Genomic DNA, 13049 nt, shown 5'->3' with positions numbered 1-13049 from the left:
CAACTGTCATGTCCCACATAATCAAGGGGAACCAAAGGGTCATCATAAAATGGCTGTAGCTATCCTGCCCAAAATCCCATTGGTGCTGCCAATACCCATATGGGGAAAAAGCTGTCCTTTATCTTCTTTGCATCTAGAACCCAACCTGGTAATTTCCAGCATCTTTTAGTAACTACCAACCAGATATCACTGAAGCTGCCATGTCTTCCCAATCTTTTTCTATCATTCAAAAAATATCCTGGTCTTCTTGAGTGTTAACTATGTCTCATGAATGGATAAGTCCTCTCTCCTCATTGTGCATCCTGTAACCTTACTGAAAAGTAAGTATATCTTAGTTTAACCAGACCATTGAGCTGATTAACACCTCTCCTAGGGCTGGTCCGAAGGGTTAGACTTACTTTACGTGGCTAAGAACCAATTGGTTACCTAGCAACAGGACCTACAGCTTACTGTGGAATCCGAACCACATTATTGCGAGAAATGAATTTCTATCACCAGAAATAAATTCCTCTTTTTCTTCATTGGCCGGTTGGAGATTCGAACTCGCGGCCAGCAGAGTACTAGCTGAGAGCGGAACCCACTCGCCCAACGAGGAACTATGTAACCTTACTGGGTGTGTCTAGTCTCAGTCATTTAAAAACTTGAGGCAGGACGATTCTATCATTGGACACTATCTCCTCTATCATTTTACTGACTGTACTACAAGATTTTCTAAACCTTGATGAAAAGTGGCAACACTTGTTTTCATTTGAAGTCACTTTGGTCATATCTGTAATCCATACGTTTTGCTCAGTCTACATTTTAGTCACCAAGTTTTCTCCTCAGCCTTGTCAAACTCAGTTGTGACTGTGATCCTCATCTATTCTGCTGCCTTGGAGATCTCATCATTGTCCAACCAATATTTCCTCTTCTGTCTTGCTGATATTGGTCATTTCCATTACTCTCATCTCCTCCTCAATCTAGGTAATCTTGGTCATGTTCATGATCCAACCCTCCTCATAAATTTTGTATTAAATCAGCCATAGTGATGCATTCCCTAATCCCTGACTTGTCAGAAGCATCCTCCTTCTTGAGAGTGTCCCTGCTTAAACCCCTGAAACCTGCATTCGCTGCATGGATGTTTAGACTAACTTCTCTGAGGGAACATGACATTTTTATAATAAAATAAAGTTTTATATATACTTACCAAATAATTACATAGCTGCTAATAGAAACTATTAGCTATGTAATTAATTGGTAAGTAGCTTATATAAAAATGGTTGTTTCCAATACACTATCACCTGAAATACCATGGATTTCACATCCTGCTATAAATGCACCTGAATCAAAGTGAGACTTGCTGACAAATGTGGTTTTGTGTGAACACATTACGGCAAAGAAGTCCAGGTCCATATGTACTCATGAGTTACCTGACTGCTTCTACTTTATTTTCTTTGCATACTGCACTTTTGTAGATTGTATTCCATGAATGTTATACTTCTTATTTCTAATTCACCTGCATTTATGTACTTTAATTGCACATACAGTCTATATACTAACTTTATCACATACACAATTGTTCTGTGCATTAGTATTACTAAAGCACCTCATTCAAACTGGATGGTATCTAATGGAGTATTTATTCAGAAAAAGTTACAAGCTTTCTTGGACAAGTAGTCCACATTATCAAGTATCCGTAAATTGTACGGATACTTGATAATGTGGTATCTAATGGAGTATTTATTCAGAAAAAGTTACAAGCTTTCTTATACAAACAGTCCACATTATCAAGTATCCGTACAATTGTACAGATACTTGATAATGTGGACTGTTTGTCCAAGAAAGCTTGTAACTTTTTCTGAACAAATACTCCATTAGATACCATCCAGTTTGAATTAGGTCCTTTTAGTAAGTCTATATACTATATGCATACATGTGCTAAGAACTCTCTTACTTCTGCCCATAAGACTGAGTAAAGTAGTAGTGTGCCCAATAAGACAATACAATTAACAGCACATTGTCAGTAACCTTCTCTACCCATTGAATTTAGAATCCTTAGCTAACAACCTACCAAATGCACACAGTAACAATCAATATCCAGACTTAGAAGCAATGAACAGGATAAAGTGAGTGAAGTGAGGAATAATGTGTAATATTTCCATTCATTATGCAGGACAAGTTTAAATTATTTGCAAAAATTTGGTAAAAACAAACCTTTCCCTGGTGGAGGGAGATTTCATCTGGAATAGAGACTCCAGTACTTTATTTTGTCTAAAGTTGGCACATATGAAATAACAGGAATGTCTATTGTTAAAGAGACACATTTTTACTAAACTTCCTTAGGCAATGACAAATTGAAAGATTCACATAGTAACACTAACCTGGTTGACAAATGGGCTTATTTGATTTTTGAGCTTCAAAAGTTTCCCCAAAGACTTTTCTATCACCTGTGGGAATGACAACAATCGCAGTGTGTGACCAGTTGGAGCAGTGTCAAACACAACAACACTAAAGTTCATGCCTTGAACTAACCTAAAAAGAAATAGACATAAATACATAAGTGCATAATCCATCTCCATTGTAAGTCTATGTAATGCAAAAGAATTACTGTACAAATTTAAAATCATCCAATATAGATAATTAGGCTACAAAGATCACAAAAATATAAACTAAAATGATTGTCACAATACAGTATACTAAACATTGATGTCCAATTGCTTATTTCTATGTTTTTAATCACTTACTTCATTACTTCTGCATAGCTCATTGCCTCATCAATTCCAGGGAATGCCCCTAAGACTTCTTGCATAATATCTCGTCCCATGCGCATGGCATCGCTAGCTCCTTCAAAGTATTCATCTGGTAGTTCTCCATAGCCTATATTTGGATCAATTTCCTGCGTAATAATGAAGAAACACAAAACAAAAAGTAAGCTATGGATAAAAACATGAAACACAAAAATTTTAACAAAATTTTTATTAGTTATAGCTTCATTATCAACAATACAGTACTGTACTTGGAGAAATTTTAGATATGCTAAATGAAAAAATTATTAGGGGACATTTTTTACAAAGAAAAACTTGTCTCCGTAATTCCATTAAACTTTTCTCTTGATAACTCCTAAAAGGATACAACTATGCTGATGACACAGGAAACTAAGACTGAAGACCCAACAGTGATTGTATTACCTCTAAACTTCACTGGTGCATACCTATTACAATAAGGATGTGAAACCTTAGCTGATGGAAGCTGAAACCTCTTTACCAACAAGACTTGAACAGTTACAAAGCTGTGACCAATTATAATACAGTGTTTTAATAATAACCCTCCTAGTCTGGAAAGGGAACTACATACTACCATGTACTTTCAACAACATGGCATCAGACATAAATGGTGGTCTTCATGCAAGAGGAAGCTTATCCCGCATCAAAAACTATGTGATTAACATGAACTTGGATTAATCAATGAAGGGTGAATTAGAAAAGAAAGGAAAACTCATCTTTTTAAACATGTGATTCTTTCATGTTTAAGAAAAATGAATGACTTTAGCCAAATCTTTTCGGAACACATTGCACCACCACTTATGAGGTTACAGATGATTCAGTTCCAATCATAGTGCTACAACAACTGCTGGTCTGGTATCTTTAATGGAATACTGAAAGTTCCAGGCACTAGAACTTTTCTTTTATGAGAAACAGACTGACAGGCTTCCTGATTTGTAATAAACCCATTCTCTAACACAGAAGGACTGTCAGCATCATCATTTGAATCATAAATATGCAAAATTCACAATTTTCAGGTTTACATATGTATTGTGGTAGGTTTTTTGTTTGTTATTTTATTTTGAATGGGTTTGGTTTGAGAAGGGAAACAAAAATGATAAGGTGATGTTTTGTTTTGCATCTATGTTTTTGTTATTGGGTTTTTAGTTTTTTTTTTTTAGTTGTCTTTTTTAGCTGAATGTATTCAATAAATATTTTTATTTTAATTACTTTCAGTTCAAGTTAGTGACTCCACTGCTACAGTTATCTCCATTAGGACCTGTGTTGTTTTGTTGCATAATGGACAATTCTCCATTATAATTAAATTCATTCTGCACATTGTTGCAGTGGACTATATCTTATTATTGCTATTGATAAGCATTTCTCTGTTTGATTAGAGAGAGCCCTAATGTTGTAAAGGGAAATATATACATATATATGTGTTCTCTTGTTTGGATGAAAGACCCTAAGGTTGAAGGGACAAGTAAATACGAAGTATATAATTGTCCATATAATCTGTCTAGTCTATTTTGTATGTATTGCTGTACTATTCTCTTATGTTGAATTGCAGGCAGAGAGTAATTCGTTTGATATGCAAATTTTGTTGCTTGTGTTTAATCCCTCATCATTAAGTAGTTGTAGAAAGTTGGTGTGATTGAGTGTGTATGTTGTAGTTTGTCTTGTTAAAAAGCTTAACAGTTTGCATTTTGCATTTTTGTGTGCACATACAGTATATGTTTGAGTATTATTGTTCTAATTTTGGCCGCCCAGTATGGTAAAAGGAGCCCAAAATTCCATTTATCAGTTGTTAGTTAGTTTATAGAATAAATTAATATTAAGGACAATTTAGTCTGTATAGCATTATAAATTTTCACTTGAAACCATCTGCCTTTACTTTATTTGACACTTTGTCTCTTCTGGCTCCTACAGTATAAACCTCTTATTTTATGTGCATTACTGCTCACAGTGTAACCAAGTACACAAAATATTCTTTACATAGGAGTGATTCATTCATGTTCAAGAAAAATGAATGACAATAGTCAAGTCTTGGAGGAACATATTGCACCACCACTTATGAGGTTAGAGACGATTTATGTGTAGTTCCAATCATAATGCTACGACAGGAGCCATTTTGTAGAAACAAAATATATTGGTATCTTTAATGGAATACTGAAAGTTCCAAGTACAAAGACTTTCTCTTACAAGAAACAGACTGACAGGCTTCCTGATTTGTACCAAACCCTTCCTTCAACATGGAAGGACTGTGAACATCATCATCAGGATCATAATTATTTGAAACTCATAATTTTCAGGTTTTACATAAAAAACCTACTATTTTGTGTGCCACAGTGTGACCAAGTAAACATCATATTTTTTAAAGATTAATTTTCAAAACAATTAGTGGGGTTGAGATGAGAGCAGTAAAATAAAAAAATAACTATAATTACAGAGTAGAAATTTTTTTTTTATTTTTTACACTTCATATTTCAAGTATGCTGATGTGTTACTTGGGGGATGATAACACAGTCACCATACAGCACTCTGATTAAACTGAGACCCAATGGATACCCAGTAATTTTTTTTTGTATATTCTCAGATTCTATAAACTGAAGTAGTAGAATAATAGGCTTACTAAGAATACTTGTAAGAGAATGGATAAGATTATGTATTATTATTTTTATTATTATCAGAAGACGAACCCTATTCATAAGAAACAAGCCCACAGGGGCCACTGACTTGAAATTCATGCTTCCAAAGAAAATGGTGTTCATTAGGAAGAAGTAAGAGGAGGTAAAAGGACACAGAAAGAAGAGATCTCACTTATTAAAAAAGAAAAAGTAAATTAACATTAGGATAGTAATGCACTGCATCTTGACTTGAACTTTTGAAGTTCCAATTGAACATCCTCGGGGAGACTGCTCCAAAGTCCAACAGTGTGAAGAATAAAAGACCTCTGGAACTGAGAAGTTTGACAGCAAGGCACATTTACTGCATATTGTATACTGTACACTAAAAATAACAGTGGACCAAGAACACTACCCTGTGGAACTCCAGACACAATAAGTCTTGGTTCGCTAAAGACCCAGTCAACAGCAACTTGTTCCTGCCTCTGTAAGGGAATCTTCAAGTAAACATAAAACATATCCAACAACTCCAAGATTCTCCAGTTGAGAAATAAGTGCCTTGAGAATTACTAAATCGAAAGCAGCACCAAAATCTATTTGAATTACTCTACATTCAAAACCAATATCAAGGTTCTCTTGCAAATGGCATGTCAAATCCAAACAAGTATTGCAGGTACCTAACTGCTTTCTATATGCATACTGACTATCAGCTAACAATCCATTAGATTCCACATACTTATATAGTGGCTTAAAAATTAGTTTTTCTGCAACACTGGAGAACACAGGAAGAACAGAGATTGGCCTGTGGTTACTAGTGTCTGCAGATGCGCCATTCTTTGGAACAGGCAATATATTGCAAAGCTTGTACTCATCCGCAAAGGTACTATGCAACCCTAAAAATCTATAGAATCTACTAATCTTGAGAGACAACACAACAAAAACCTTTTTAAAAAATAAAGGGAAGAAACCATCAGGATCTTCTCCACAACAGCTATCAAGATTACTGTATTTTAACATCCCTACAGCAAAATGTAAATTTTGTAAGAACAGGTTCAGGATGACAAGTATCAGGGAGAGGGACATCCTAAGATGACTGCTAGCTTCAAAAGCTCAATGAAGCAGTTCAGCTTTTACCTTAGGGCCAGTAACCAATCTACCATCATCTGTCAGAAGTGGAGGAATGGAAGATGGGCCTGACCCAAAGACAGATGATGCCAATTTGGTCCACCACAGATGTGGCTCAGTAATTCCTTCAAGTTTCCTCTTTATGGAGTTACTGTAATTTCTCTCAGCTATATGATAAATTCTATTTGCAGTACAGTGAGACTCAACAAAAATGGTGTAATTTTCATGTGAACGATTTCGTCTCCATGTGTTGAATATGGTCTGTTTGTCTTGGTAAGTTCTTCTACATGTATCATCAAACCATGGTTGTCATTTGTCCTGAATGTAATGACCTTTCTAGGGACATACCCTACTAAAATAACCATCACCATTTCATTTAACTTCTTCTTGTGATCTGGGTCTAATACTGTATAGTATCTGAAATATTAAGTGTCTGACAAGCTTCAATTATGCGATCTCAATTGGTTCTAGATTTCAGCCAGACCTCTTTTCCAATGGTGGAATTAAGAATATACTGATTGACTGATATGTCCATCTCAATGGCACAGTGATTGGAAGTGCCTATATACTTGCAGACCTTAGACTTGACAATAGCTGGAACATCTGTGAATATGAGGTCTAATCTATTACCAGAAATATGCGTGGGTTCCTCAATTAGCTGGAAAAAATTGGAGAACACACTGAACTCCAGAGCAGACTGGCCATGTTGGTCTGTGGAGTTTGAATTTAGCAACTCGCTGTGCTTTGCACTGCAGTCTCACAAATAACAAATGAAGTTTTTAAGTCCTGTGACTGAGCCATACTAATTCTCTCCAAGACAGTCATCTATAGAATCATCAATATCTGGAATGTGGTAAACAGCAGTTGAACTTAATGAAAATCTTAAAACAAAGAACTTCATGGAGACTACACTCCAAGTTTTTCTGATGATATATAGGTCTAATGGACTTAGTGTATAAAGGACAGCCATACCTTGTGCGTGTGGGACGTTAAGACCATAAATAAACTCAGGGCCATCAAGTCCTAGGATTGAAAACTCAACCTTTGACTTGTTACTACTTACTAGTGTCTCGGATAAAAACATCAAATCATAGTTACGAGCACAACTCTGGAGACCAAGAAACTGTGACCTTAAACTTCAAATATCTGAGTAAAGTACTCTGCAATTTTTATTACAGTAATGAACAGCAGGCCCAGGGGTTCAGCCAAATGTCTCCCAAAAGAATTAAAATTAAAATCATAAAATCAGTAGCAAAACTAATAAACTGACTCTTAACACCAGGAACATATAAAAATCAACAGAATAAAAATAATAATACAATCAACAACAGTACATTATTTACAAAAATTACATTGAAAGTATAAATAAACTTAATCATATGTCACTGAAAATATGCCAAAAGCAACTGGTCAATAAGGTGGAGCTAGCACACCTTATAAGGCATTTAAGAAACCTGCCAGGCTCACCATAACAACTGGGCAGGACAGTCACAATGGATTTAGAAATCATAAAGAGCTCAGAAGGAAAAGATTAGATAAAGAAGAAGGTGCTTACCTGATATTACACCAAGCAACTTTTGCTTTCCCCTCAGCCTGTCCTACACATTTTTTGAAAAAATGGGAAAGTGAAAAAATAGGGAAAAAATGCCTGATTGCACCCTCATGTGAGGGAACTCAAACCCAAGACCATGGGAGGCCACGATACAATTGCTATGGCACAGTCCAAGGTTGGAGAACAAGGTTTGTATTCGGAGTAACCTCCTCTTAGAAGAATTGCCTACCAAGGTTGAAGGGTCCCTTCCACCCGCTGGTTTGATTTCGGAGTGACCTTCTCCTACAAGAGTTGCCTACCAAGGATAAAGAGCCTCTTCTACCCTGACTTGTGTAGGCAGGGACTTCACACTTTGAAGTGAATGTTGCTAAAGAAAAGCCACATTAACCCACTACTCACAGATAATCAATTTGATATGAACATGTAGCACACAAAAATTAAACACTGAGCAGCATATGTTACTCAAGCTAGAAAAGTAAAGATATTGAAGGTTTTTTCTGCCAGCACTAGCTCCTTGTGGATATGCACACTGCCTCCTAGCCACAAGTTACCCTTAAACTACACAGGTCTAATCCCTAACTAGTACAGTAGTACCGATGGACCAAATGTTCCTCTGATTGCATACATACAGTGCATGGTGTAATAAGCAACTTTTAAATTCTTACAAAAGGCATGTTACTCTAGCAGCAGTTTTATAGACGAAGTGTATACATTTAACTATAATATTTCCTTTGAGGACAAGATTTAAAACTCATATGTATAAGAAGAAATACTTTATCACTGACATGAAATCAATAAGCAATTCTGTAAAGCAATCAACAATTAGTTAAACCAAGAACTTTTTGGTCCCAAACTTACCATAGCATAAAGATTTTCAAAGCCTTTTACTTTTATAGGAACTTTTGAAAACTTCTGATCAAATGCATCTGATATATTGTGTGCAGGATCTGTTGAGATGATCAAAACGGAATCCCTTTTCCTAGCAAGCTGTACCGCCAAACTACAACTGTAAGTACAAAAATATAATTTGCATTTAAATTTTTCCATGAGCAAAAATATTAATATAAAATTAACAACTTGCTATATACAAAAGTTCTAACATAAGCTGACAGGAAAAACTGCTCTCACATGGCTGTATAGGATACTAGATGTTGCACAGTAGTGTACAATGTATTTTGGAATTAAGAAAATTAAAAAACATTAATTCACGTTCACCTACAACAGTGACAAATTTATGGCAAAAGAAATCCCAACTGGGATATAAAAATTACAACTTTTATTATCATAACTATTCACTTTATGAGCACAATTACCATAGCTGAGGACTGGGTAAATTACCTGGTGAAGCTAATTTACCCTAAATGGGATACAAACACAAACACATATATATTAAGATTTCTCTTAATTTCTTTCTTAGGTATTTTGCATATTTTATAAAATACTGTAAATATATGAGTCTACTTACCCTTTTCTCGTGTACCTTTAAATTTGATACATGTTAAATAAAATTACATTTGGAGTTTTCTTATTATGCTTTCCTACGTTTTTTATTAATTACTTTGCAATCATACTACTGTATTCAATTCACTTAATACAGTATTTAGATTTTCACTTAACTTTCACTTTTATATACTGATGCTACTAAATTTGAGAAAGACTATAATGTTACCTTAAATTCATTCTCCTTGTATCAGCTTCCAGTATAGTATTTAGATTATTTCCAGCCATTGTTAATTTATTCACTTACTATAAAAATTTACAATCAACTGTAATTTCTTCAGCAGTTATTAATTTATTCATTTACAGTAAAGATTTACAATCAATTATAATTTACTGAATGTTACTCCTTCGCTACATGTAAGTGTACTGTCTTTCTTATTCTTGCTTTTGCCTCTGTATATTCTATCAAAGTTTGATATTCAAGTAAACAGCTTCTTGGTAACATGTCTTCCATGAAAATGTATGAGCATTGTCAATCATATAACTTCACTTTAGCCTAAATCTTTCATTGTCAGGTTTTCTAAGGTTTTTGCTATCTTTGGTTAGTGATTATCTATCCCAATATTACACCAATACAGGAATTTGGTCTTGCATTGTTAACTCATGATTTAAAAAAAGAGAATTCAGCCTCCATAAATAATATGCTACTGTATATCTAGTGATGAATTCTGGTTAATTAGACATAAAATTCATCAAATAAACATGAAGCATTTACTTCTGGTTAGCTTCTCTTTTGCTTTGACTATTTTTTACTGTTAATGCATCTAACAATTATGGGGGACCATAGCAGGTAACAGGGGTTTTCATTTGGGAAAAAAAGAGAAAAATACATAAATAACTCTTAGAGCAATGGTGACATACTCAAATCACTAACCTTTCCCGAAAAAGTTTAATACTGACAATTCACAGCATACAGCCTAACAATACTTATGGTACCACATCCTACTTAATCAATAACTGTCTTCAGCAGACTGACTTCACCATCACCTGTCCACTTTTATAAACCCCCATTGCCAAATTCTGCTAGTCAGTGACATCAGTATTTCAAAAACTCTCAAGGCATTCAGTAATTCATCAAGATCTAGCATATCTAAAGAAAACTAATTACATCATGGACATATAAGATAATTCAAGGTAAAGATTTATGAACATGATTTGAAGAAATCGTAAAGCTGCTTTTTATTATACATTTCAACTGTCACCAATGAAAAATGCTGGAGCTGGAAGTGTCTTTGTGTGTGGAAAAGGATGAATATGAAAAGAGGTGCAAAACTTTGAAACAAGAAAACTTGATGTTTTCATTGACTAAAAAGGTAATGAAACAATAATATAAGACATGAGATTATAAAATGGGTGGAAAAACCAATGGGTAAAATATCCCACTTCTGCAAAATACTGAAGAAGTCTCTTGAGAGATTTAGAAAAGTTACAAATCTTCCCAAATGAACCTGAAAATATCTTACTTATTGGTAACTTGCCCCTTCACACACCTTGTGGAAAATATGTTATCATCATCATAACCACTATTCAAACATTAGCACTCTTTCTTTCTAGTTTGCCAAGCAACTGAATTCTCAAAGATTAACTTCCAATGATTCTAGACAGCCTATCAACACTGAAGTACAAAATTCTCTTTATTCCCTCTGCCATAAGGTCAAGAGTGCTGTAATAGTCATAGCTGGGTATTAAGTAATTGTGAAATATTGCAACCTTACAAAATTCTAAAATGATAACGTTTGGCTACTTAAATTCATCCATTTCACATACTGTTAACTCTGTCGCTTCTCCCTATCTAGCTTAAAACCAAAAATTTCTAATATCATCCAACCAAACTTTTTTGTTTTTAGCTGGCCATATCACCACATGGAATGACTGAATATCTTGGCATGTGCTCCCATTTTTTTTTAAACTTTACCCCAACTTTCCATTTATAACATTCACTTCAGAAGGACTCAACATTAAGAAGCCTTAAGCATATTTCTCTTAATTTAGATACTGTAGCACCACACATGTGGAAACTAGCATAGAAGACCAGCTGCTAAACGGTACTAGCCTAGGCTGAAAGACTAGGCCATTTTGATGCTTCAACAAAGGCAAACTTCGTATCAATACAAAATTAGGAAGAGACACCCTAAGCCCATCATGTGGCAAGCAGCCAAGAGCATTTGCTTCACCTGCCGCAAGTTACAATTTCTGGTAAAATTGTTTTCTAGAAGTTACCCATATTGCGTATGCCAGGCCAACATAACCTTTACTGCAAACAACTGGGTCATATGATAATACAAATAAAGAAAACGTAAATGATTTAGAGCCGTGAAATTATTATGCTATTCTATCCTAACAACCAGATGCTATGATACACAAAGGCTATGCAAGAAAACAGGCCAAACATTTCCATGAACACACCACACGGGATAGAAACTTGCCTACTTGTGGTTTTCCCAACACCGCCTTTGCCACCCACAAATACCCATTTCAGAGTCTCCTGTTCGACGATATTCTTCAGATTTGGCTCTAGGGGTTCAAAGTCCCCCATTTCGCCGTCTGTCGCTGCCGCCGACATCACCGGTAACGTCTACAGATTAATGACACTTAAGGATTTCACAAGTGACTTCACGACGATAGAGTATTGTTGACGTTAGCCGTAGAGAGATGTGGAAAATGATGTTTGACTCTGCTACCTGCACCCTTTTGTTTTGATTCCGTGGAAGATCTTATCGTTTTCATATTTTAAGCCCACCTCTTTCTAATTTTTATATTATTTTACACATTAAAATATCGCTCTTGCAATTGCCATTATCTCATAGCAGTTCCAGCTTGTCTATACTATAGAAATTCATTGTTTTGATTAGGCGATTATTCATAGATCCCTTCAATAACACGGTCGTGGGTAGGTCGTTGGGTTTTCGGTAGATAGGTACGTAGGCGGGTGGGTAGAGAGAGAGAGAGAGAGAGAGAGAGAGAGAGAGAGAGAGAGAGAGAGAGAGAGAGAGGATAATCCAGAACCCTGCTCTCACCATCCACTAGAGGCTATAACCAGTAGCGTAGCTGGGGGCTAGGGGCACGCGGCCCCCTTTATGATCTGAGCTACTAAGTGACAGATCTAGGAAAAAAAGCTAAACAAAATATAGAGAGGGAGCAAGATTAACTGGACAAACCAAACAGATAATCCGTCCACGCCACAAAAGATTAACCTTAGAGATGCCAAACCCACTTAGGGAAAAATAGATACTTAATGCAGACTGGGCTTATTAAATTAAAAACTGGAGAGTCGCGCATAACATAAATCGCGAAACAGCAAGATCATCTCATTACGTGTTTGTCCTGTGAGGACAAGAAGGGTCAACTGGGTATTAACTTATTTATTAGTTGTTGTTTCAGATTTAGCTGGCCTTGTGCCAGCACGGGCTCTTGCTCATAGAGCAGCCCGTAATTATTTATTACCTGAGCACAGGTATACATGGCAGAGTGCGGACGGCAACGTGGTGCCCGACCTCCGAGCGCCGT

The 13049-nt window shown here is 35.7% G+C and overlaps 1 protein-coding gene across 1 annotated transcript in view; it reads right to left on the bottom strand.

Moving 5' to 3' along the window:
• LOC136842540 (ATPase ASNA1 homolog) overlaps positions 1 to 12457 on the bottom strand; it is a 34883-nt gene extending 22426 nt beyond the window's left edge. The window contains exons 1-4 of the mRNA XM_067109971.1: positions 11969 to 12457; positions 8901 to 9048; positions 2724 to 2875; positions 2361 to 2511 (exon numbers count right to left, since the gene is read on the bottom strand). Coding sequence (XP_066966072.1) covers positions 2361 to 2511; positions 2724 to 2875; positions 8901 to 9048; positions 11969 to 12105 — 588 coding nt within the window. The 5' untranslated portion in view covers positions 12106 to 12457. The remainder of the gene's footprint in view (positions 1 to 2360; positions 2512 to 2723; positions 2876 to 8900; positions 9049 to 11968) is intronic.
• Between the last annotated feature and the right edge of the window lie 592 nt (positions 12458 to 13049).

The sequence above is a fragment of the Macrobrachium rosenbergii genome, chromosome 10 (assembly GCF_040412425.1).
Source record: "Macrobrachium rosenbergii isolate ZJJX-2024 chromosome 10, ASM4041242v1, whole genome shotgun sequence".
Classification (NCBI taxonomy): Eukaryota; Metazoa; Arthropoda; class Malacostraca; order Decapoda; family Palaemonidae; genus Macrobrachium; species Macrobrachium rosenbergii.
The sequence above is the reverse complement of the archived record's forward strand: the minus strand, read 5'-3'. Positions and strand labels throughout refer to the sequence as shown.